Source organism: Leopardus geoffroyi, chromosome D4 (genome assembly GCF_018350155.1).
Source record: "Leopardus geoffroyi isolate Oge1 chromosome D4, O.geoffroyi_Oge1_pat1.0, whole genome shotgun sequence".
NCBI lineage: Eukaryota > Metazoa > Chordata > Mammalia > Carnivora > Felidae > Leopardus > Leopardus geoffroyi.
The window spans coordinates 38,360,886-38,388,286 of NC_059342.1; the positions used below are offsets into that span (position 1 = coordinate 38,360,886).

Below are 27,401 nucleotides of genomic sequence, written 5' to 3' on the forward strand. Positions count from 1 at the left end.
TAAATTGTTGAAGCCACTATGGAAAACAATATGGAGGTGTCTTAAAAAAATTAAAAATTATGTCGCTTCTGGGTATTTATCTGAAGGAGACAAAATCACTATCTCTAAAAGATATCTGCACTCCTTATTTTCAGTACAGCATTAGTTACAATAGCCAAGTCATGGAAGCAACCAGGTGCCCATCACTGAATGAATGGATAAAGAAAATGTGAGAAAATGTGATACACATATGCACACACACACACACGCGCGCGCGCACGCACACACACACACACACACAGGAATATTACTCAGCCATAAAGAGAAGGAAATTCTGCCATTCGTGACAACGTGGATGGACTCAGGACATTACACTGAGTGAAACAGAGAAAGACAAATAGTGTTTGATCTCACTTGTATGTAGAATCTAAACAAACTGAACTCACAGAGTCAGAGAACAGCTTGGTGGTAGCCAGAGGTGGATGACAAACTTCCAGTTACAAGATAAAATACGTTCTGGGGAGGTCATGTACCGCATGGTGACCAAAGTTGACAATACTGCATCGTGTATCTGGAAGTTGCTAAGAGAGTAGATCTTAAAAATTCTTATCATAAGAAAAATAAAAAATAATTGTTAAGTATGCAAGGTGACAAAAGATAATTTATTGTGGTAGTTATTTCACAGTATGTACATACACCAAATCATCATCATTAGGTGTGCATACACCTAAAGGTGACACAATGTTATATGTCAGTTGTATCTCAAAAAACCTTAAATTATGCATTGAAGCCTACAAACTAAGACGCCATATGAAAAACAAAGGTTATAAATGTTCAAAACCATCACTTTTTAATGTTTCACTATTAATAATTTTCTTGAGGTTATTTAAAATATTTACTGTACCCACAGGGAGAAAATATTACCTAATGCTGGGCTACTGAGCACCTTTTCTCAGCTTCGTGTTTAGCGGCGTCACATTGGGAGCTTGCAATTAGCCATGGTTGGAGTATTGACAGCACAGAAATTAGAAAACGCTATCAATCAGAACTTGAGTTTTATTTTGTTGACTGTCTTTAAGACAGTGATGGAGACAATGTTAATATGGCAGATTAAATTTAGAAGTGTGTCATGTCCTTAGTTATTACATTTTTGACAGCATATAAAGTTGGGAGATATTAAAAAACTCTTGTCCAAGTCACTAAAGATCACTAATAAACCTGTAAAGTTCTGACCTGACTAGTGCTGAACCACGTAACTAGGCTGAAGCAGAAACAGGCTTCCCTTTAATGAATATAATTTGTGCCAGGGTGAGAAATTGTTTAAAAGTGGATCACATAGGGGCGTCTGGGCGGCTCAGTCAGCTAAGCATCCGACTCTTGATTTTGACTCACGTCATGATCTCACGGTTCATGAGTTCAAGCCCCACATCGGGCTCCACACTGACAGTGCAGAGCCTGCTTGGGATTCTCTCCCTTTCCCTCTTGCTGCCCTCTCCCTGCCTATAAACAAACAAACAAACAAACAAACAAACCAAACTTTAAACAAGTAGATCACATAGATTAATGACAAAACGATTGAAAAAAGAGTGATTGGTGTCAACTCCTTGTTAAATTATGGTTGAACTGTAACGATAGGTTGCCGTACATATAAGAATTCAGCAAAAAATGTACAGAAAGCATTTTCTGAGAATCAGCTAGTTACACACACAAAAAACTATACACAAGTATAATGAAAGGTAATGTATATTTTAGTATTATTTGTAACATTTAGTAGCATTTGTAACAGATGCTACACATCTGTTATATCAGCACGATTCTGGTGGCGCGTGAGTGTGGTTTTCCCAGGGAGTCAGTTGTTGGACATTTGCCACGCCACCCTGCCTCCTCCTTCCTTCCCAGTGTGAGCGGGGCCACTCCGTATCACAGGAGCACATCGTCATAGCCTCATCTGCCACGTAAAAATGCCGTTTTAAGTTCTAATCGGGAAAAATGCACAGGCAGAAAGAATATTTGTTACGACTTAGTGGGGACACTTCTGGTCTGGTCCTTGTTCTATTCACGTGCGGTTCTCTGCTACAGATGTCTCAAGTCCGTGTTTTTCTTAACGCATTCCAAATGAATTTCTGCTCAGGTGATTTATATTCTCTCTCGTTGCCCCAAACGACATTTTGCATATACATATTGAAAGCACTCAGGAGAAACAATATTCGCTGTATCAGAGTATGGAAAAGAAATTGACATCGCAGGCTCTAAGTGCTGATTGGATTCCAGCACCGGACAGAAGAGGACTGAAAAGCTCCCTGGTCTTATTTTGGTGATCAGAGGATTCGCCAGCAGGGAACTGTGTGGCACTCGTGAACAGGCCTGGTGGCAGGAATTTATATTTGACATTCGGGAGAGTCACATGTGCCCCCTTTCAAATAAACCAGATGCAGCTTCCTAATTTATCAAAACATTAATCAGTTAGCTGTGCAGATGACAGTGGTTTTATGTACGTAATTTAGTCTCGGGGGAAATTACTCTTCTATAAGGTTTTGGGAAAAGAGAGAACTGTTTTAGTTATTGTTCAGTTCCACAGAAAAACACCACAAATGGAGGAAGACAAAGCTGATATAAAAATGGAATCCTCCGCTGCCCAATTAGAAAGAAATTTTGTTGTAAATTTCAAACTGCCTGAGAAGGCAGAGGGAATTTCTGGCAAATAACACTTGTAAAAGGCCGCAGGCTTTTCTCCTGAAGCATTTGAAACCAAAAGCTGTGGATGGAAATGTTGTACAGTGCCTTCTCGGACTGCAAAGAGACAATAATATCCTTATGGATCCTCTGAGAATACAGTTAGAGAAGTGGTTTATAAATACAGCTATTAATAAAACCGCCAGAAATTTTAAGGATGGGTAGGCAGAAAATCTTCTGTGATCATCAAATTGAGGATGTGGTGAATTTGGAGAGGGAGCAAATTTGGACTCGATTAAATTAGGCAAGGGAACACACAAATAAACTGGGATAAACTGGGAAAACAATATTCCAAACATTGTTATAGCAGCCTTTCAATAAGGTAGAAAAAGATGGCTTTAACTTTTTTTTTTTTTTTTTTTTTGTATATTTGGAAATAAATACAGCTAGAAAAAAAAGGCCTTCTATGGGGCGCCTGGGTGGCGCAGTCGGTTAAGCGTCCGACTTCAGCCAGGTCACGATCTCGCGGTCCGTGAGATCGAGCCCCGTGTCGGGCTCTGGGCTGATGGCTCAGAGCCTGGAGCCTGTTTCCGATTCTGTGTCTCCCTCTCTCTGCCCCTCCCCCGTTCATGCTCTGTCTCTCTCTGTCCCCCCAAAAATAAATAAACGTTGAAAAAAAATTAAAAAAAAAAAGGCCTTCTACCAATTTCAAATTTGAAAAATATGTTCCTCTGAATTAGGAACTAGGATTAGAGCATCACATTAAAAGGCAAATCTGATCTGTTTTCCTTTCTTCGTGTATGTGATTATGGACTTATAAAGTCATCTGTCTCCCTTCTAATTCATACTGCAGCTTGCTGGACATTTGGGATTTAGGTCATGGATAGTGCAGATTTTACGTTAGAAGTACATACCTAGGAGATGGCCTGCTTTTATCTGACTAGTCAATCCTTGTAAACAAAAGGGCTGGAGTGCTGTCCACGCCTCCAGTATGACAAGACCGAGCCAACACTGCCCGTATTTGGAAGACACATTCCACAGCCCATGTACACATTTATGAACATAAATAGGCATATGGAAGATGATGTGTATGTTTATCCTGGGGCAGAACACAAACAAGAAGCCAAACAGAAAGAGCTAAAATTACTCTCATCTCCCAATTTCTGATAAGGAGATTAAAATTCACGGAGAGCTCAAACTGCTGGCTCAGGCCAGGAGTTCTTACTAGCTAAAACTTTGGCTGGAGCTGTTGACTAGCAAAACTGATGGCTCCCTCTCCTCCAGAGCCCACGTACTTTTCTCCTAGCAGAAACAACCTAGTAATCAAATGGCCACAGGAATGACCAAAGGATCCGGGATGTCAAAATGGAGGGAAATCCTGACATGATCCGATCTGCAGATCCTTTGGATCAAATAACATCATTAAAAAAACAAAACAAAACAAAACAAAACAAAAAAACAAAAAAAAAACCTCAATGTGAAAAGCAGACAAGTGCTAGGTGGTTCCTGAGTTGAGTTAAATTTTCAACCCCGGCAGAAATGACCTTTGTTCACAAACTGCTTTATCACCTCCACCGAAGCAGGTGACTCACTGGAGCGGAGAATACAGCCTCATCATTGTTCCTCATGAACGCAGAGGCCGAGGTCCCGTGTGCCCAGCCACTTTGCCCAAAGCTCACCCAGGTTGACAGTGACAGTGACTGGAACCTTGTGCTGCGTTCCTCACATAGCAGCACAAAAGAAGTTGACTTGTTTAGCATCTCCTTGGTTCACTGCAAATTTGACCACATTCCTGCCTTCATGGATTCATTATGCTAATTCATAACCTTTGTAGTCTTTCAGTGTTAGAATGATGGCCTAGAAGAAAACACAGATCTGGAAAAGCTTATTATTAAGAATATTTCGCTGTTGGGGCTTCTGGGTGGCTCAGTCGGTTAAGAGCCCGACACGTGGTTTTAGCTCAGGTCCTGATCTCAAGTTCGTGAGTTTGAGCCCTAAGTTGGGCTCTGTGCTAACAGCGCACAGCCTTCTTGGGATTCTGTCTCCCTCTCTCAGCCCCTCTCCTGCTCAGGCATGCTCTCTCTCTGTCTCTCTGTCTCTCTGTCTCTCTCTCTCTCAAAATATATATATATATATATATATATATATATTTTTTTTTTTTTTTAATTTATTTTTTTAAAAAGACTATTTGGGGTGCTTGGGTGGCTCAGTCAGTTAAGTGACCGACTTTAGCTCAGGTCATGATCTCATGGTTTGTGAGTTCAAGCCCTGCATCAGGCTCTGCGTTGACAGCTCGGAGCCTGGAGCCTGCTTTAAATTCTGTGTCTCCCTCTCTCTCTGCCCCTCCCCCACTCGTGCTCTCTCTCCCTCTCTCTCTCTCTCAAAAATAAATAAATGTTAAAAAAAAAAATAAAGGCGATTTCCTCTTTCCGGATCTCTCATTTCAAGTTCTGCTGTACACCCAGCTCACTACTTGTCCAAAAATGATATGAAATTTCAGCATTCACCCCATCTAGAGACCTACTATGTTACAATCCTGAAGCGTGAGAGACTTCGGTTAAGCCTGAAGGTGAATTACATTGCGATAACTACAAGGACCAAAGTGGGGGAAGGGGGAGGAAGAAAAGAGGGAGTGACATTCACATCTCTTTGAATCAATCAGTACACACCTTTTTCTTTTTCTTTCTTTCTTTCTTTTCTTTTTCTTTTTCTTTTCTTTTTTCTTTCTTTTTCTTTTTCTTTTTTCTTTTTCTTTCTTCCTTTCTTTTTCTCTCTTTTTCTTTTTCCTTTTCTTTTTCCTTTCTTTTTCTTTTTCTTTCTTTCTCTTTTTCCTTTTCTTTTTCCTTTCTTTTTCTTTTCTTTTTTTTCTTTTTCTTTTTGTAAATGCCCTGTTTGTGCCCTTTGTTTAACTCATTTCATCAAGTGTTTACAGAATACCTGTGCGTGTGCTGTGCTAGTACCGGTTATCACATCAGAACAAACAGAATGGTGTTTGGAATGTGAGTCACACCTTGAAGTCCACGTCCTTTCAGAGACACTATCTCAGAATCTGTACATTTAAGCTAGGAATGCCAGTTTCCTTGTGCCAGGTACTCAGTGTTTGCATCCTGTGAATGAATCCAGATGGGATTGCACGCTGGGAATGCTTCAGTACGGAAATGCTCTTTCCAGAAGCTGCCTCTGTCCTCCCTCTCAAGTCCCATATCACTGACCCACCGCAAAACCCAAGGGAGGCGTGTTCTTGACAGATGGTCCAATCTGAGGCAGTAATTCCGCCCTTGAATGAATACCAATCAGGCACCTGCTACGTGCCCAGCACTCTTGCAGGACTTGGGCACAGAGTGGTGACCAGAATGGACCAAATTCCCTGCACTCTGTGGTGCTTACATGCTCATGGGGAAAACAGAACATAAATGTAATAAGCAGGATGATTTCAACTAGCTGTAAATATTGTGAAGGGAACCCAAAAACCATAGAAGAGTAGTGTTGAACTCAGCATGGACATTGGATACCATGATAGATCAGGAAAGTGTTCTCCAAGAAAGGGAATGTAAACCCAGACCGTGTCCAGGGCCTCCCAACTCTCTATATCCTTAAAGTTACTGGACCTTATAAGATCTCAGATGAAAGAACTGGAAGTTCCCTACCAACGGGCCAGGCTACTGTCTCCTTGATAGATGGCCAGACATTCTAAAGACGGACATGAGAAACAGGGAGGAAAGGCGGGGTAGCTACTGGAGACAGAAGCATCATTGTGATTTAGTTCTGTGACAGATTGCTCAGACTTTCAAGGTTCATTGGCGATAGCAAAACCACACCTCCGTTCCAGGAGAAAGCGGTAGGAAGCAGCCTCTAGCTCCAGGTAATGGACAGGCAGCCATGTGAACTGGCCGGCCCGGCACTCCTACAGCAGACAGCTGTTTACTCTCTCCCCAGGAGGACAGAGGTGGAAGTTAAATCTGTAATCACTATCAGCCAGATCAACGCGTTCTAACTGACTTGCTTTCGTCATGTTTCCCCCAGCCGTGGTTCAATGGCCTGTGAATGTTTACCTTCAGTAGAAAAAGATTAAAAAAAAAAAATGGTCAAAGGAAGCTTTTGTGACTTCACAGTCTACTCCTCTCTGATTTGCGTTGCTCAATGAAATTGAAAAATTTGTATCTGATGCAGTCACTGTGTGACTCAGACCAAAACTGCTGGAAAAAAATTGTCCTGAGTATGCTAAAACCCCAGAGTGACACATTTGTTGGGAATGTGCATTATTACCGCCTTAAGAGCCGAACTTTCACACATCTAAAATTATGCCTATTTCTTTTTTCTTTTTGAAGTTTATTTATTTGGGGGGGGGGGGCGGGGAGGGACAAAGGAAGAGGAAGAGAGGGAATCCCAGCCAGGCTCCGCATGCTATCAGCACAAGAGCTCGACTCGGGTCTCGATCCCATGAACCTTGAGATCAGGACCTGAGCCAAAATCAAGAGTCGGGCGCATAACTGACTGCATCACCCAGGGGCCTACTTCTAAAAACATTATGCCTATTTCTAAAAAAAAAAAAAAAAAAAAAAAAAAAATCAGTGCTCAGGTCAGACGTTAAGATATGGAAAAATTGTAAGACATTTCTTACATGGGCCAGCAGAGGAGGCTGGACTCAGCTTTAGTGCTTGATAGAAGAAGAGGACTTCAGGAATGGGGAGGATTTAAAGAGGAAGAGAAGAAGCAGTTCAAGAGAGGGGACTAACAGAGAACACACCCGCAGCTGGAAAAGACCAGAACATTTTCACGCGACAGGGCGGGGCTGCGAACAAATGCAGCTGTGGCTCATTTGGAGAGCTGACGGGAAACGGTCCCATTTATGTCGCACCATGCCTACAGCGGGCACAGCGTGTTTCATCAGCTACAGATGCTTAACAGAAGAATTTTGTAAGACTTTGGCTCATATGGGGTTTCTAGGCTCTTCAGCGGACCTAGACAATTTGTTGCTTGACAAATATCTGTTGTATCACGTGTAACCTGAACAGTATCTTGATGGCCCATGGGGTGTGTGGGTGATTATGAGCATGAAGACTGCCAGAAAGCCTCCTTCCTCAACACAACACCACTGCAAGGTCACTGAGCCAGCAGTGTCACTGAGACACTAAGACAGACAGGAAAGCCTCTCAAAACGTACTCAGTTACCATTCTGTTCATGGACACCTCAGAGATGAATGATTGTCACTGTTACCTTCTACACAGTTGGTTTTGGTCTTTTCTCAGAGAAGATAAGGAAGTTACCCTGGTTACTATATGTAATATCCTCACAAAATGAAGGGCTTAAAATCATACTTTATGCTTTTTTGCTATTTATACATACATAACTGGTAACCTCACATCTTCGAAGTCATTGATAGACATTCTATCTCTCCTAATGTTTGTTCACTACAATCACTCAATCCAAAGTTCACCTTCGGTTATGGATTAACTCCTAACCAGGAAGTACTTTTATAATATGAATGCATACATTTGAAGACAATAGGCTCCTTTCTCCCTTAAGGCTTGAGTCACTCATGACTGAATGCCTTTAATAATTCTAGAAACCCACAAGTCTGAATTAGCCTTGTATCTTAAAGAAAGAATCAGCGGGGCGCCTGGGTGGCTCAGTCAGTTAAGCGTCCCACTTCGGCTCAGGTCATGATCTCGCAGTCTGTGAGTTTGAGCCCCACATTGGGCTCTGTGCTGACAGCTCAGAGCCTGGAGCCTGCTTCGGATTCTGTGTCTCCCCCTCTCTCTGCCCCTCCCCTGCTCATGCTCTGTCTCTCTCTCTCTGTCAAAAATAAATAAACATTAAAAAAAATTAAAAAAAAGAAAGAATTAGCAAAGCCCAACCTTTTAGATTAATGACCCCAAAAATAAATAAACATTAAAAAAAATAAAAAAAATAAAAAGAAAGAATTAGCAAGGCCCAGCCTTTTGGATTAATGACCCCAAATGGAAACAAACAAACAAACAAACAAACAAAACAAAACAAAACCAGAAATTCCATTTCAAACCATAATGAATGTGACCAGGACCTCTGGTGGCCAAATGTATTCCTGGCTCCTAGTCTAGGCACTGGAATCTTTATGGGAGCTATGTCTCTTCACTTCCAACTAGAATAGGGGCAATCATGAGAGTTCGTGTGCAGCCTACCTCTTTCCATATTCTACAGAACCACCACACTTTTGATATTAGTGAATGTCCCCCATTTAACTGTAGGACCTATAAAGAAATTCTACTTTGTGCTGTGAGACAGATTTCTTTGAAGTCGTTTAGGACTACACACCTAGAAGTCACCTAGGGAAGTTCTAGAACTTTCTCAGATTTTCATATACCAATTTGGAGTGGGACTTCCCCTGACATGTCTGAGGCAAGTAACCAGGTCTATAGAAGACAGCTGTATGCTTCATCTTGTAAAGTGGAACAGTATTGGTTGGCATCCTTTTGGATTCAAGGAATATTAAAGCAATTTGTTCTTAAAAATAAAAGCATTATTTAGTACTATATATTTGTCAATATAGCTATAAAGAGTGCAGACCTTTTCTGTACTCTTAACTCTTTTCTGTAGATTTCAGCTTCTTCATCTGTATAATGGGGATAAAAATAATAATCTATGGTAACGGGTTGCTATTAATGAAGGTTAGACCTTGCATAATGATGTCTGGTACATTATCACGCAAAAACCAGGAGCTGCTACAAGTGATTCCTTAATTTCTACACATTTCTCTTCTCCCCACCTCACACCATCTACATATATATATATATATATATATATATATATATATATCCCCAGGTAAATATGGATAAGTGATTAGTCTGGCCAGAGAGAGGATGTGTTTCTGAGCAGAAAACCTGACATTCAAAATGGTATTCCCAGGCAACTTGGTTAGGGCCAGGGATGCAGTGGGAGTTTTACACTCCCCTTTGGACCCGATGCATCTGGCAGGAAGTGAGTTGTTTATGACTTTTGCCATCGGTCAGGAGATTTCCAAAGATCCTGAGATGGAATGAATTTGTATTCTGTTCTGTGCATTGCAAGTTATAGACTGCAGAAGACAGGATTCAAATGAATTTTGAGTCTTTCAAAAATGTACATGGGGCGCCTGGGTGGCTCAGTCGGTTGAGTGTCCGGCTTCGGCTCAGGTCATGATCTCACGGTTCGTGGGTTCACGCCCCACGTCGGGCTCTGTGCTGACAGCTCAGAGCCTGGAGCCTGTTTCGGAATCTGTGTCTCCCCCTCCCTCTGCCCCTCCTATGCTCATGCTCTGTCTCTCTCTGTCTCTCAATAATAAATACACGTTTGAAAAACAGGTAGAATAACTGGCGTGTCTTTCGTCTCCCCCCTCTTCCCCATAGGTTAACCTCAGAGCCACAGATGTGAGGCTCATGCGCCAGTTGCTTGTTATCAACGAGAGCATTGAGTCCATCAAGTGGATGATTGAAGAGAAGGCCACCATTACCAGCCGAGGAAGCAGTCTCAGTGGCAGCCTGTGCAGTTTATTGGAGAGTCAGAGCACCTCCTTACGTGGCAGCTATAATAGCCTGCATGATGGCAGTGATGGGCTGGATGGCATCTCCGTGGGGAGCTTTCTGGACACTCTGGCAGATGATGTCCCAGGCCATCAGACCCCATCAGACTTGGACCAATTCAGTGACAGCTCCATAATAGAGGACTCACAAGCACTGCACAAGCACCCCAAACTGGATTCTGAATACTACTGCTTTGGCTAATGACCCAGTTTTTTGCATGGGATTGGTGTGCAATTAACTTGTATTTATCCTTCTTCTCCGCTGCTATCTTTTTGGTGTGATTTTTTTAATATATATATATATATATGACAACCTTTTTAAAAGAAGCTTATTTTGAAACTGCTTGATGATAATTCTGTTGCTCCTAATATTTCTCATCTGGACTGATTGATCTTTCTCTCGTACATCTCTATTTTTATTTATTACAATGATTTTTCTCCCTTCTTTACAGTGGCACAAGTAAAGTAGGGGGAAAAAGAATAAGCAATAATTATGTTTTTGCTTTTGTTTTCAGAGCAAGGGGTCAGGGATTACCAAAAAATAAATCTTTGCTAAATTTTACAATAAACCAAAGTCTGACAACAGTTTATTTTGTTCTTTGTATGCTTAAATAATTCAAAGTTTCATTTTCCAGAACATACTGAAGTTCATTAGGATTTGTATCGTAGGTTGGACAAAAGAGTTGCAACGAACGTAGGCATTATTTGTAGGCAAAAACTTCCTAGTATAAAATAAACAATACAGCTAGTCACATACTTCCACGTGGCAATTATTCGGAAGCCACAACTCTGTGAAATCTGCTCACTTCAACTTTGAGTTCATACTTTGGATCGTACTTTTGTCTTTAGTGACTCTAACTCAAACTATATAAGCTTAGTTGTGTGATAATATATAGGATTCTCCCAGATTTCAAAGAATAATTGAGGTTAGATACATGAAGGTGATTAGAGAGGTTCTAACTTGTATTTTGAGATTTTGTTGACATTTGTTTATAGGTGTTTTGTGATTCTGATGTGATATACAAACACATAAATCACATATATGGATGGATGGATGGATGGATGGATGGAGTGGGAATTAGAATCACCATTTTTGAAGTCTAATATATCTGTCATCCTGGAGTAAAAAATCTCTTAGTTTTCTGAAATGACATCCAAAAATATAACTCATGTAGTAAACAAACATTTCATTTTGGTGTGTTATTATGAATCTTCCACATTCTTTTACCTTAATGATTCCTCATGAGTGAATTATTGAGATTTCAAACTGTTCTTTGTAAATATGTTTCTGTACTAAACACCTTACAGTATGAATCAAAAAGGCTTCCTATTTATAATTGAAAAATGTCCATACTTGAGAAATGGTTTCCCCAAATTTCCTTTGTTGATATATAACTATTACACTCTTGTCAAATGTATTGTTTGCTTCCAGAACATATGTTATTCCATTTCCAATTAAAATCTATAGGGTCTATATTTTACACCAGTCTTTTTTTCATAAATTACTTGATATAATCCACATCGCAACAATCTCATGATGTGAAAATTGTCTCTTTTCTATATTTGAGGAAACTGAGGCACATGGAAGGTAGGTAACTGGATCAAATCACCAGTAAGTGTCAAGACTAGGATTTGAACTTGAGTCTCTCTTAGCCATAACAATAACAATGGCCCCTTTGATACCTATTGAAGTTAAATAATAAAGTATGGATAAAAAAACAAATATAAGCCCATTACCAAAAAAAAAAAAAAAAAAAAAGACCAATATTTTCTTTCCAATCAGTGAGAACCCACATTTCCCAATACTAAGCTTTCTAAGCCCTTTCCTGAATTAACATGTCTGGAGTCAGTTTTGTTCCTACAGGTGAATTGGGGATTTGACATGCCAACGATTACTAATGTATTTTCCCCTTCCTGCTTATTTTTACTTTCAATTTAGCAAAGGCTGGCTGATTGCCTATTCTGTTCAGTTTTAACCTAGAATTAAACCAAGCCGTTTTCAGCACAGATTATTTACCCAATTAAAATCTGAGAATGTTCATTATGACCTACCAGAGAAACATCCTTAGAACCAAGACTGATGCGTTCAAGCAGAGTGTAATGAAATATGTAACCAGATGTCTAGCACTGCAAGAACATCCTCAGTAAGAGGGAAGGAAGCAGACAGCAAGGGTATAAGAGGCATCAAGGGAAAATTCTCACCCCATCACAACCCAGCATTTGCCTAGGACAAGCCAGGTACATGAACAGTGATTTCTGTCCTCCGATCATACCTGTAGATTGTAAATCAAATGTGGCAAATTTCTTTCACATCCTCCTCTTCCTAATCAGTTTCCCCTGCTATTTGCCAATCCCATGCTCTCTGTATGTGTCCCATCTGTGGAAAGGATATTATAAAAGCAAAAGAGTATAATATGGGAAAAGTGTGTGGAATAGTTTTCATTGATCCATTGTATTTTAAGGGAAACTGTCATGAACGCTGGCAGAATACTCGAGAATTTTTTTGGCTCTATGAGTTTCACTACTGTATGTGCTTTACATACTGTTTGTATGTGTTCCTATTGATTTTTTTTGCAAAATATATCAATCATAAAGTCTATGATTTAAATATTAGAGTCATATGAAGCCAACAATGTTTTGATTGTTGATTTTACTAAGTGGAGGAAAATATACAGTCAAACAACACTAATTACTAACATAATTATTTGTTTCAAAAGAATGAATGTATTTTTAACTAAAGAATCCCCGTAACTAATCTCTGACCTGGAGCATCTGATATTTGATCTATGTCAGCATCATGAGAAAATGGGGTAAAAAGTTAAAGCAAAAATGCCTTGTGAACTATTCTGCCTGCACTGAGCTGCCTTCTCCCAGAGAAATGGAAACTGTCCTTGGTTCTAGAAATCTCTCCATTTTAATAGACCCATCTGCCTTATAATGAGAAGGAGATAATTGGAGGTAAGGAACTTTGAAAATTTAGAATACATTTTAAGGGTATTGCAAATAAAGAAATGCTAGATGACCCAGTTAGAAGACTTTTTGATTTTTTTTAAGTAATCTCTACATACAACATGGGGCTGGAACTCACGACCCCAAGATCAAGTCACGTGCTTTATAGGCTGAGCAAGCCCAGGCGTTCTGACCAACTTAGAAGCCTTAATTAAACTTCAAAAACCTCCAATAATTATACTACCAGTCAGCCCCAAGTTGCATAACATAATGTGTTAAGTATTTGTCAACACTTAGAAATGCAATAAGGATTCTTTGCTGTTGGGTAAATTATCAAGGCATTTGAAGCTCCACGAACAACTTCAATCAGGCATTTAATGTATCGCCAACTCCAGCAAAACACAATTACCTCCATTCTGTCAAAAAATAGTTGTTTTGAGGTCCTTATCTTATACCTTAGCAGCAGATGACACATTAGATTATGCATTTCTAGAAAGACTTTCTTCATTTGGCTTCCAGGACATCACTCTCCCTTGGGTCCCATCATCCCCCACTTGCCTTCTTGTTGGCACACTCTGTTGCTGTTTTCTTTTCATATTCCTGACTTCCAAACACACGAATGCCCCTTTTCTCAATCTTGGTATCACTTCTATTCTGAAATGTCTCCCTTGGGAATTTCACCCAGTTCCAGAGCTTTAAATGGCATCCGTGTACTGAGATTCCCAAAAGAATATCTCTTGCCCCAGTTTCTCTCCTGAACTCAAGTCTCCCATGTCTCTCTGCCTCTATAAGAATTTGATTTCATCTCTGATAAGCATTAGTCTAAACATATACAAAACTGGGATTTTGTTCTTATTTTCTAATCTTCTCCAGTTCAGAAAATGGTGTCTCCACTCATCAAATGCTCAGCCAAATCCAAGAAAGATAATTGCATTCTTTCTCTCACACCACATCCAATCCATCACGCAAATCATACAAGCCCCACCTTAAAAATGTGTCCAGAATGGACTACAAATTCTTACCCCTACTACTATTACCAAACTAATCCAAATCACCATCACTTCTTCCTGGGTCTATTCCAATAGCCCTGTCTTGTTCCCTTGCTTCCACCGTTAACCTTTCCACAGTTGGTATTCAACACAGCAACCAGATTAATCTTTTCAGGTACAAGTCAGATATTTACTAGCCTCTGTTCCAACCCTGTAATGTACCTCCATTTCTCTCCTTGTGTATAATCCAAATCTTTACCACAGACTACAAAATCCTATGCATTCTGTCACCTTTCTACCTGTCTGACTTCATCTGATACCATTCTCTCCCTCTCTCATTGTGACCCTCATTTGTATTCTTACTATCCTTAAACACTCAAAATCCAAGCCACGTTCCTCAATCAGAATCTTTGCACCTATCTTCCATCTTTCTAAAATATTTTCCCCGGGACACCTGAGTGGCTCAGTCAGTTAAGCATCTGACTTTGGCTCAGGTCATGATCTCACAGTTAGTGGGTTTGAGCCCCGGATGGGGCTCTGTGCTGACAGCTCAGAGCCTGGAGCCTGCTTCAAGTTCTTTGTGTGTCTCTCTCTGCCCCTCCCGTGCTCATTCTCTCTCTCTCTCTCTCTCTCTCTCTCTCTCTCTCAAAAATAATATAAAACATTATTTTTTTTAAATATCCTTCTCCCAAATACTTATAAATCTTGTTTCTCCAGTTCTTTTTGGTCTCTAGTCAAATGGCATCCTTTCTGAGAGGACTTCTTACATACACACTAGCACATTCTGTCCTTATCCTGGTTTGTTTTTCTTCACATCATCACTTAATACATAGTTTTGGCATGTACTTTCTGCTTCTCCACACTAGAATATAAGGCCTGTAAGAATAAGAACTGTGTTTTGTTCACTATTTCTCCCAACCACCTAAAAGAGTGTCTGTCACATAGCAGATACCAAATACATATTTTTCTTGATTAAAGCAATTAAAAACATTTGCTGGGTGCCTTCTAGGTGCCGGAACATGATTGTACTAGGTTCTGATGATACAGAAAGGAGGAAGGTATGAATTCTGCTTTCAAGGAACTCATTTTTATAGTATGTTTCTCTGGAAGGAAATGTAATGCCCCACCCTCCGAGACGTCCATGGCCTAATCCCTGGAACCTGTGAACGCCTTACATGGGAAAAGGGACATTGCAGATGTAATTAAGTGAAGCATCTTGAGATGGAAAGATGACCCTAGATTATCTGAGTGGACCCCATGTAATTATAAGGGTCCTTATAAGAGTAAGGTGGAAGTGTCAGAGGGAAAAGTATGAGGACATTAAACTTCTGGCTGTGAGAGTAGAAGGGTCATGAGAAAAAAAGTGCAAGAAGCTTCTAGAAGCTGAAAAAGACCAAAGAATAGATATGCCCTTAGAGCCCTGTTGACATCTTGATTTTCGACAAGTAAGACCCATTTTGAATGTCTGATGTCCAGAACTGTAAGATAATAAATTAGGATTTTAAGCCACTAAATTTACGGTAATTTATTACAGCAGCAAATTACTGCAAATCTTGGTAATTGGAAGTGGAATGAAATGTTACTGTAACAAATGCCTAAAAAAGTGGAAGTGGCCTTGGAATTGAGGAAAGGGTAGGAACTGGACCACTCTGGGGAGCATGTTAGAAAAGCCATGCCTGCTTTGAACAGACTGTTAGTAAAAAGATGAATTTTAACGACTCTGCTAATAAAGACTCAGAAGGAAATGAGGAGCATAGGAGAGAAAATCTATACTGTCTTAGAGAATACTTAAATCATCATTAAGCTGACTAACGGTAGTAAGGATAGTAAATGCCCTGCCGGTAAGGGCTCAAAAGGAAATGAAAAACATATTGGAAGTTGGAAGAGAGAGAATTCTTGTTATATAGTGGCAGAAAGTTGAGTGGAACTGTGTCCTACAGTTACATGGAAAGCAGAATTTGTAAGTGATGGACTTGGGTTTTTCCGAGGAAATTCTCAGTGTTGAAAATAGGGCTTGGTTTCTTCTTGCTTCTTATAATAAATTGCAGGAGGGAAGAGAAGGGGGAAGGGGGAATAAACAAATAAAAAAGGAACCAGGACTTGATGAAATGGGAAATTCTCAGCTATCCAGATTGCAGAAGACTCTAAAACCGCAAGATTCACTGTCAAGAGCGTTCTGGAAAGATGGCCAAGAGTGTGACTGGACAACCATCTTCTAGTGCCTCAGAAGGGACAAAAGGTCAACATATTCAGTCACAAAGAGACGTCTTCCTCGAAGAGATTAGGCCTGTGACTCATGGATCCACCTCCACCATTTCAGCGGAAGCCAAAACTAGAGATGAGGTTATCTAAGAAAGGCCCGTGGAAGGGGCTTCTTTTCTAATGGAGTGAATCCTTGTGACCTACATAGGAGACTCATGAAGTTCATAGTAACTTCATGCCAGCAGAAATACTGCCAGTTTGGACTGAAGGCAACAGAGAGGTCCAAATGAAAAAAGGCTGTAGAGTTCCCATAATTCCATAGGCAGAAGACAGGCTGGTAAAACTCTTCAGCTACAAATACATGCTATCTTTGATATTGAAAAAAAGAGGGGGGTGGGGGGTGACTCCAAGGGTGGAGGTGCAACCTCAGCAGAATGAGTCATAAGCCCAAAGGGCAGAGCTGAAAACTACAGAGGGTTATTCTTAGGGCCAATGTTAGCGTCTCAACTGCATTTTTAAATTCCCTAGGACTGGTACCCTTCCTTCCCTTTTCTCCTTTTGTGAACTGAAATGCCTGCTCCGGTTTCCTCCGCCTGTCCCACCACTGCATTTGGGGAACAGATAACTTGTTTCTTGAGTTTCACAGGCTTCAACATGGAGAGGAATTGTGCCTTAGGAGAGATTATCCCCAGAGCCTCACCCTTACCTGATTTAGATGATTTAGGTAAGGAAATGGGGGACTTTGGAGGTGATGAGATTTAAAAGAGAATTTGGACTCAAAGTTGATGCTGTAAGAGTTGAGGCATTTGCAAATGTTGGATGGGCTGAACGTAGTTTGCACATAAGATGGACGTCCATTATGGGGGGCCAGAGTCAACTTTGGTATGCAGTGCAATACCCTCTTCCCCAAGAGAGTCATCCTAATCAAAGATCCCTCTTAATCTTTAAACCTATGACTATGTTACCTTTTGTTACCTCAATAATACACTGCCTCTAGCTAAGCCTTTCTCTGCTCTAGTTCTGTGCTTTTTTTTTTTTTTTTTACTACCAGAGAACAAAGTAGAAATCTGGACAAGGAGGAGTTCTGGGCTAAAAGATAAGAAAGTGAATACATTAAGATTTGACCACCTGGCCACATTTTTCACAAATCATGTCTTAAGACAATTTATGTGGCCCAAAACTCCCATTTCTTCTGACTTTGTAAGTAAACCTGATGTCTACTGTAAATATGCCTGCGCTTCTAACAGCTAAAGTTACACCACTATCAATCTCCACTCTAGGAGGAATCTCTGAAAGTCCTCTCTTCCTGAGAAGCACAAAAACACTTAGGAGGGTGAGTTGAATCATATTGCATGGACTGATCAGTTGTATGCATTATAATCTCCTCTCCGGTACACCGAGCAACTGGGAGATCAGCCATCTTGTAAAACTACATATTTTAATTTCTACAAGATTGTAATTGTCACTTGTTTATTTCTCCAATGATTCTTATGGCTCCTTCAGAGTTATCAATCATCGTGAAGTGTTTACCACTTGATGGTCATTTGTTTGAGGAGCCTTTGAGCTTCATATACACTTTCTGTATTGTCAAAATGGATATTTAAAAAGTACTTATACTTATTAGTTTCAATAAAGTGCATTTGTAACCAGTAACAGCGCCTCTTTTTCTCTATATTTTAAATACCCCCTGAACCACAGGCAAGGAATCCAACATTTTGTAAAATATTTTTAGTCATTAATGTTGAAAAGTCGTATTTCTTGCCCATATGGAACATATAATTAAGGAAGAATGAAGATAACTATAATACAATATGATAGTTGTCAAATAAGAAGCATGGTCAGGGTGCCTGGGTGGCTCAGTTGGTTGAGCAACAGGCTCTTGGTTTTGGCTGAGATCATGATCTCACTGTTCATGAGTTCAAGCCCCACATCAGGCTCTGTGCTGACAGTATGGAGCTTGCTTGGAATTCTCTCTCTCTTCCGCTGTCTCTGCCCTTCCCCCTTCTCTCTCTCAAAATAAATAAATAAAACCTTTTTTTTTTTTTTAAGAAAAAAATAAAAAGCATGGTCTAATAGGGAAAGAGGCATCACTGAATTATTGCAAAATCACCGTAGGAGTGCTGACAATACTGACTCCATTCCTGGCCCTCCATCTTCTTTGTGCTCCCTCAAGACTTCTCTTAGGGATGCATGTTTCCAGGCCGCTTGGAGATTAATATCCACACCTTAGAAATGTCCACCAAGGGATGCCCACTAGGATGGAGGGAAGCCTATTTTGGCTTCCCACGAATCTATTAGGGATAACATAATCTTTCTGCTTCCTGACACAGAAGTGGTGCCCCACAAGGTCTAATTATAGGTGAGCTGTCAATTAAGAGCATGCAGACCCTCTGAGGTGCATGTAAACACTTTGATCTCACGGTAATGCCCTTCTGTGTGTTCCCTTGCTCTAGAAAATCTGTAGACTAAGCTCTGGACTTTGAGGACAACAACCATTCAGTTGCCGTGGATCATCTTCCACCCGATCTGCACCACCCCCCACCCACCTGCACCAATAAGTTACTAAATAAGACTGAAAATTGCATGGAGTCACCTGCTTTGTTTTCTGGTCTCAACTTGCCTTCTCAGGTTGTGGGATACTTTACTGTCCCCCTCACCTTCTAACAATCAGTAAACTATATATTTGGGAAATGTTAAAATCATATCTTAGGTTTCTTTTATTAATTATTAAGAGAGATACTTTAATAAAATTATCTCTGCATAAACCTTACCAAGATTAACTTATGTTCTCGTCCTGGACAATTTTCCAAGAGAACCATTTAAGACAATGCTAGGTGCACCTGGGTGGCTCACCTGGTAAAGCGTCCAACTTCAGCTCAGGTCATGATCTCACTGTTTGTAAGTTTGAGCCCCACCGCAGCCTCTCAGCTGTCAGTACAGAACCTGTTTCAGATCCTCTGTCTTCCTCACACTGCCCATCTTCCACCCGTGCCCTCTCTCTCTCTCTCTCTCTCAAAAATAAATAAACATTTAAAAAAGATAATGCTAATAAACTGATGACTTAGAGTTTGTTAATAGATTCCTTGCTAACATAGCACTTATATGTTACCTATTCCAAAGGATAGAGTTATTGAACACAGCCAACATAAATACAAAAGTGAATGAAAATACCTATTTCGGTGATTAATACCAGATACTGAATACCAGGAGCTGCATTAGATGTAATTGAGAACACTATTCTGCTGGAGGAGTCTGATGACCTTGAATATGGTAGCAAACCCATGCTATCTCAATCCTAGTAAATCTCCACATAAATGACTCAAGTTCATTCAAATAGTAATGGTCAGATTTCAGACACTAACTTAAGCTTTACAGACTCCAATTCTTACAGCATGTAGATTATAGCACGAAAATATTTTACTTAACTCAAAGTGGCTTTTCCTGACCTGAGATGAACCAAGAGAAAGTTTGTCAGCATAGTCATACTTACAGCCAACATAGTTTTGCAATGGTCCAATATCGTGCTTTTTGAGTCCAGTTTTGCCAAGAAGAAGAAGGATTTCTCTGGGTAAGTGTGGAAATGCAGTAGGGGCGTGATAGAAGGAGAGAGAAGAAAGTAGAATTGGTTTTGCACAACGTTTGAATTCCCTGCCCAGCAGGACATAGTTTCTATTTGGATTTTATTGACTAACGCATCAATCTTACACGATGCCTATGTAATCACTGTTATCATTGCCTAAATGTTTAGGAAAGCATTCCCATTAAACACTAAGCAACACTCTTTCAAATCTCCTCACCTATCATTCTGAATGATTGTTGTGTAGCATGCTTAACCTAAGGTCTGGCCAAGTCAAACCAGAGGCAGTGCTGGGATCATATCACATCTACTTGTATTTATGAGTGCTAGTTAAATTCCAAACATTGCCCGAAGTTGGCATTCTTTCAAGTCATTAACATCATGCACAGGGCCCGTTTGTCCAATGTGGGAGAAAGAATTGTCAGAGCCTGCATTATTTCATTCTTTACTAATGAGGGATCATGTACCGATAAATGCTGCATTCTTGATGATTTTAGATTCTCCTCAGAGTAATTTACTGCAATTATTTTTACATCACCCAAATCCACCTACAAATCAAAGACAGCTCTAGTGGTCCACTGCATTTTTCCCTTTCATGCAAAAGAATATATGTGAAAAGTCATCACATCTTTCACTCCTTTTAGTGTTGATGGATTCTAGCTTCTTGTCACTTTGCCTTGTCCTCAAAGCATTATCTTCACATTTTTTACTGAAGATTCTTTGCAAACTTATTAGCAATGACTCTCTTGAGCAATCAGAAAATTTTGTCCACCATAAAAATTGAACTGCACTGGGCCCTAAAAGACCTAATTTTTTTTTTGAATGCAGAGATTATATGGGGGTGCCTGGGTGTTCAGTCAGTTAAGCATCCAACTTCCGCTCAGGTCATGATCTTGAGGTTCATGAGTTTGAACCCCGCGTGGGGTTCTGTGCTGACAGCTTGGAGCCTGGAGCCTACTTAGGATTCTTCGTCTCCTTCTCTCTCTTCCTCTCCCCTGCTCTCTCTCTTTCTCTCTCTCTCTCTCTCTCTCAAAAATAAATAAACATTAAAAAATTCAGTGATTATATGGTATTAATTTTCCAAGATCTGCTGAAGGACATGTAAAATAATCCCTCATCTTCAAATAAGGAAAATGAGACATTCTTGGGCAACTTGTACCATATGGTAGACAACATGGCCAAGTTGTCTTTTTAAATTATGTTTCAGAAAATGACCTGATGCACACTTGGCACAGAGAGTGAGTGGATCAAAGTTTTTGATCCAAAACAAACAAAAATAATGAATTCCATTTAAAATATAAATAATGTAGGGGGTGCTTGGGTACTCCATCAGCAGCAGCTGACTTCAGCTCAGGTCATGATCTCACAGTTCAGGACTTCGAGCCTGCATCAGGCTCTGTGCTGACAGCTCAGAGCCTGGAGCCTGCTTCAGATTCTGTGTCTCCCTCTCTCTCTTCCCCTCCCCTGCTTGTGCTCTCTCTCTTTCTTTCTCTCTCCCTCTCTCTCAAAAGTAAATAAAATATTTTTAAAATATTTAAAATATTTTACATAAAATATGTATATACATACAGTTATACGTGAGCGTTAGACTGTTGATTTCGGTTCAGGTCATAATCTCATGGTTCATTTGTCCAAGCCCTGTGTCAGGCTCTGTGCTGACAGCACGGAGCTTACTTGGGATTCTCTCTCCTTCTCTCTCCCTCACTTACGCTCTCTCCCTCTCTCTCAAATCAAATAAATAAACTTAAAAAAATAAAATGAAATATAAATAATGTAACGTAAAAAGGAAAAAGACATTTAAGGAGTGAAATGTCATTGTAATTAACCTATAATTAAGGGGTGGTTTAAAGTGTGAAGTCCCCTGTCACAGAGTGCCTCTGTTCTGCCAATCAGGAGATGCGCACACTTGAAATAAGTAACTTTGCTTCTTGGTATCTCAGTTTTCTCATTTGTAAAATGGGCATAATGGAACCTGACTCACAGAATTGTTGGAGAACTAGCTCACATTTGGAAAGTGCTTGATATACTACCTAGTACAGGGAAATGCTTAATAAATAGCGTCACTATTATTACAATAAGTAATGAAGTAAGGGAATCTATTTTAAATTTTTTTTTTCAACGTTTATTTATTTTTGGGACAGAGAGAGACAGAGCATGAACGGGGGAGGGTCAGAGAGAGAGGGAGACACAGAATCGGAAACAGGCTCCAGGCTCTGAGCCATCAGCCCAGAGCCCGACGCGGGGCTCGAACTCGCGGACCGCGAGATCGTGACCTGGCTGAAGTCGGACGCTTAACCGACTGCGCCACCCAGGCGCCCCAGGGAATCTATTTTATATATAAGAAGAAAGAAATGAAGACTGGCCCATCATCTTGCAAATAATTTAGGTATACATAGCATTGAAAGACCAATCCAATAGCAGTTTCTAACCAACTTCTCTATTGACTACCTCCTCCAAAGAGGCTGCGGAGGTTAAATAGTTATACTTGTCGCCACCACCCTTGTGGTAGTCATGGCTAGGAAACAAAATTTTGGTCAATAAGCTGTAAGTAGAAAGTTGACAGGGGTTTCTGGAAAAGCTTTTGCTGACTCCAAACTGTTTATATAAACCATTCTTGAACTCAGAATATTTTGAGCTTCGTACATCCTCATTTCCTATGGCCATTGTGAAACTTTTGCAAGAAAACGCATTAAAATTACAACTTGTATTTTAGGACCATTAACACACAGTGCCAGAAGTGAATTAAGGAAACTAAACACAGTTGTTTTTCTTCTGTCCGCAGGGTCAACATAATGTAGCTAATAAATCTGGGGATCTTTTAAAAAGGAAAACAAGTGTTTGGCTTTATATGGTACATGCTTTAGAGTAACAGTCAAATTTTCAGAATAATGAGAAGGCGCTAAATTCAGATTCGGTCTCCTCAAATTTAGCTTCTGGAAACCAACGAAGGTTCATAAAGAATTCTTCAGATGTCAAGATTTTCTAAAAGCCTTGTTAATTTACTGTCACAAATTTCACTTGGAGCTATGTTTAAAATAATGAGGGGGGAAGTATTTATGTAGTATGTCTCTTTCTTCTTTTAGGTCCCTTACAGATATAATACCAGATAAATGATGACTTACTTTGGTAGATTTCTTACAGACTGAAAAACACAGCCAATATAAATAAGAGTAGAGTTAAAAATGTAACCAAACCTGACCTACTTTTCCTACTAGGTTTGTGAAATCAGTGAGAAGATAATAGGTGAAAAATGATGGCTGGCGATATCATTTATAGTCCGAGATGCCATTTAACAAAGAGATCATTTTAGGTCAGTAGAAGTTTACCAAGTGATTTATCAAAACTTTATCAAGACTCTACCCTCTTCCAAATTGTTGCCACTTGTAGAACTTTGGAACATTCAAATTCTTGTGGAGTTTCTCTGGCATGATGTTAGGTTAAAAGTATTTGCTAGCAGGACAAATTGTTGTTTAAAAAAATCCATTTGCCTGCCGTTAGAGTGAAAGTCCTTATCACCTTGATGACTAGAGGCTTCCTCTTGAGTTAATGAGAGTCACAATGCAAATACACCCAAATTCCAAAACACTGACAGGTCTATAAAAATGGCTGAAATCTCATCTAGTGCATTCTAAGATGGCAGACTAATGCAGAAACATAAAACCCCAGGTCTCTCAAAGAACTTACAAAGTTAGGCAGGTTGGGCCTGCTGAATGCTATTTTGGAAAAAAATGAAAATATCACCATAAAAAAAGTCCTTCATTTTTTATTTGAGGTTATTAGGTTTGATGAGTAACATGTATGAACTCAGAGGTTTTGAAAGCCTTAAGAATTCACTTTCAAGGTTTTGCTCACAAACTTGGAAAAGAAAAACAAATCATATGGACTTTTCTCCACAAGATTATATCTTAAGAATGCTACAATGAAATCTAAATTATTCATTGCTGGTGTCGTTGTGATTTGGCAACTGGGAATTATTAGGTTTGCTTTAAGTTAAACACTTTACTTTTAAATAAATACTGTGATCCCTTCTTTCTTTAATGAAGCCAATACTTCCATATTCTTGCAGAGGCTTGAGCTCCTAACTATAAAAGTCTACCCAATTTCATATTTCACACAGCTTAATTTTGAACAAATAACTATAAAACATGTTTTACTTAAAACTTCCCTTGTGGGGCACCTGGTAGGCTCAGTCAGTGAAGTGTCCGACTCTTGACTTCGGCTCAGGTCATGATCTCACGGTTCACTGCATTGGGCTCCACACTAACAGCACGGAGCCTGCTTGGGATTCTCTCTGTATGTCTGTCTGTCTCTCTCTCTTTCTCTCCCCATCTCTCTCTTTGCCCCTTCCCTGATCATGCTCTGTCTCTCAAAGCAAATGTAAACTTTAAGAAAAAAACACTTCCCTTTCATCATAGTTATTCTGTAGTTCTGTACTCTAACATACTCCCTTTAAGAGCCTTCTATTGGGGCGCCTGGGTGGTGCAGTCGGTTAAGCGTCCGACTTCGGCCAGGTCACGATCTCGCGGTCCGTGAGTTCGAGCCCCGCGTCGGGCTCTGGGCTGATGGCTCAGAGCCTGGAGCCTGTTTCCGATTCTGTGTCTCCCTCTCTCTCTGCCCCTCCCCCGTTCATGCTCTGTCTCTCTCTGTCCCAAAAATAAATAAACGTTGAAAAAAAAAGAGCCTTCTATTGCAAATTGTGTCCTCATTTTATAATTCAAACCTACAGCTTTATCTGCCCAGTATTAGCTTTACAATGTAAGGGCATTCTTTCTTCCCAATAGGAGGAGCAAAAAGACTAAAAAACGTCATAAAGATCTAAGAATAAACCACATGATAAAATCTTCACTGAAGATTTTCTTAACAATAAAATTCAAAAGTAAAGTCAATGATAAAAAATTGCCAAAAGTTACTACAAATCAGGCCCAACAGCCAAGGTCCAGAGGCCAGGGAGATAAACAGAAAGAGGCCACATTAGAGAGTTAATCAAGATACCAAGCTAAAAGTATGCGACCTTTTGACAAAGGAAACCAGGGAGAGAGGTGTGGGTTCAAATGGGTAAACTCTCACCCACTATCCAAGAGATTAGGCAGTTCTAGAGACCAGCAAAGGCATGGGTCATGAGTGAGTCAAGCTAGATATATGAGCCACGGAAAGTCAAACAAACCACCTGTTCTCTCCTTGAACATGGATCTGCCTATTTTCAGAATATGCCTTGAGAGTACTCTATTCATGCCTTTGCCTTTTCTTCTTTGTGCTCAAGAATTCCTTTCCTTCTGTGCTTTATCCATCCAAATTCATTCATCTTTGTTTATTTTTTTATTTATTTTTATTTTTTCAGTAATGCGTACCCCCGACCTGGGGCTCAAACTGACAACCCCAAGATCAAGAACTGTATGGTCTACCTACTGAGCCAAACAGACACCCTAATTCTTCCATTTATCTTTGAAGATCTATCTTTTCCAGGTGGCAGTCAGCTTTTCCATAAACCAGTAGTATGCACTGAACATACTACATGTCTTGTTACTTAAGAATTTGCTATACAATGTGAGTATATGTGTACGTGAGTGTATGTTTGTATAAGCATTTTGAAGATGGAGTCACAAACATTCAGCTCCTGATTGCCTATAAGGTTATATAATTTATAATATTCATTCTCAGTAGGTGTTCAACAGATAGTTCTAGAAGTAAATTAGTTGACTTTGTTTTTAAGCCCTGACAAATAAATAAAAGTAATTTCTCAGCCATTAAAATCATTAGAAGGAAGTGTTCATACCATCAGCGTATTATCATTACCATTACCATTTGTACCATCAACATATTAGAATGGTTGGGTGGCCAGTTAGTTTCCCAGTTGGTTGGGCACCCAACTCTTGATTTTGGCTCAGGTCATGATCTCACAGTTCCTAAGATTGAGCCTAGCATTGGACTCGAGTTGACAACACAGAGCCTGCTTGGGATTTTCTGCCTCCCTCTCTCTGCCCCTCCCTTTCTCACTCACTCTCTCTCTCAAAGAGAAGCCAAAATTGCCATATTAAAATTTTTAAATTAATAAGAGTTAGTAAAATGAATAATTCAATGTTTTAAAATAATATCATCTGAGAGATGGGGCAAGAGATACCATTCACAATAAGGAAAAATATATAAAATAGTTAAGAATTATATTCATGAGAAATGACTTGATCTACCTGGACAAAACAAAGCCCAAGAAACTATGAACCTTTCAGAAAGATATGATATAAAACTTGGGAAAATAGATATTTTAAATGCATAAATTTTTCCAGTTAGTTTATGGAGCTAAATAAGATAGTAATATAGGTGGCTGTAGAGGAAAAAAAAAAAAAAGAATCCACTCTAATTTTCATCTAGGGAGAAGACTGGGAAAAATATGGATGAATATATTCAGTAAAGGAAGAATAAAAGGAAAAACAATCCCTACCACACAATTATTTTTTTAGAACTATAATAATTAAGACAATGTGTTGCTGATGTAAGAAAAAAAAGGTCTCCTGGAATAGAATAGATGAAATTATACATAAAGATTTAATATTTATAAAAGAAACCTATGAAAACAATAGGGAAATAGTTTATTTAATCAATGACACTGAGGTAACATGTTGGGAATTTTAAGACAAAAATCTGTTTCAGACCTACAGCTCATGCTATAAACCAAAATAAATCCCATGTGTATTAGAGTGCTGATTTTTGAAATAACCATGAGAGCTAGAGAAGAAAATGTCTTAAAATTTAAACATATTGAGATGAAAATCAGATCTTAAAACAATGAAAAATTTTATGTGTAACACTTAAAAGTTCTGAAATTCAGAAAAAATAGATTGACAAAAATAATTGCTGCAAATAGAATGATTAAAAAGAATAAAATTAGAAAGAAAATCATCAGTGCTCTAATAAATAAATGACATAAAAATTTCAAAAAAGAGGAACTCAGTTAACAAAATAGAAAGTAATTTCAGTACTTATTAAATAATGACCAAAAATAAGGTTTTATTTTGCTTCTTGAATTCCCCAAACCTTCAAAAATATATTGGTATACATAAATTGCTTATATACAAGTAAGGTTGTATTATTCTTTACAATTTGAAAGTATTTAAATTTAAAAGTTTTGAGAGCAAAACATATAAGAGGTAATCCCAAAGGAGGAAAAAGCCATAAATACACAAATGTTTATCAAGACATTAGTTAAACTAGTGAGGTAGAAATAATTTAAATACCTAGCAATTGGGAAAATGCTAATATTGTATGCACTGGAAATGATATTGATACATCATTAATAGAACTATTAATAACAACAATTTGAAGCTTACACAGTAAAATAAAATATTTCATGAAATATAAAGTGACAAATACTCGAACTTTTTATGAAGAATGATTGCAACTTTCTAAAGGAATATGTGCGTATCTGAAATTTATCTTATTCATTTTTGTGGTATTTTTTCCCATTTTTACTATGAAACACTTTAACATGGCAGTTACATT

The 27,401-nt window shown here is 39.2% G+C and overlaps 1 protein-coding gene across 1 annotated transcript in view; it reads left to right on the forward strand.

Moving 5' to 3' along the window:
• The window catches only part of LURAP1L (leucine rich adaptor protein 1 like), a 54,845-nt gene extending 43,174 nt beyond the window's left edge, over positions 1–11,671 (forward strand). Inside the window, exon 3 of the mRNA XM_045467655.1 lies at positions 10,018–11,671. Within this exon, the coding sequence (XP_045323611.1) occupies positions 10,018–10,392 (375 nt within the window). The 3' untranslated portion in view covers positions 10,393–11,671. The remainder of the gene's footprint in view (positions 1–10,017) is intronic.
• Positions 11,672–27,401: the final 15,730 nt, after the last annotated feature.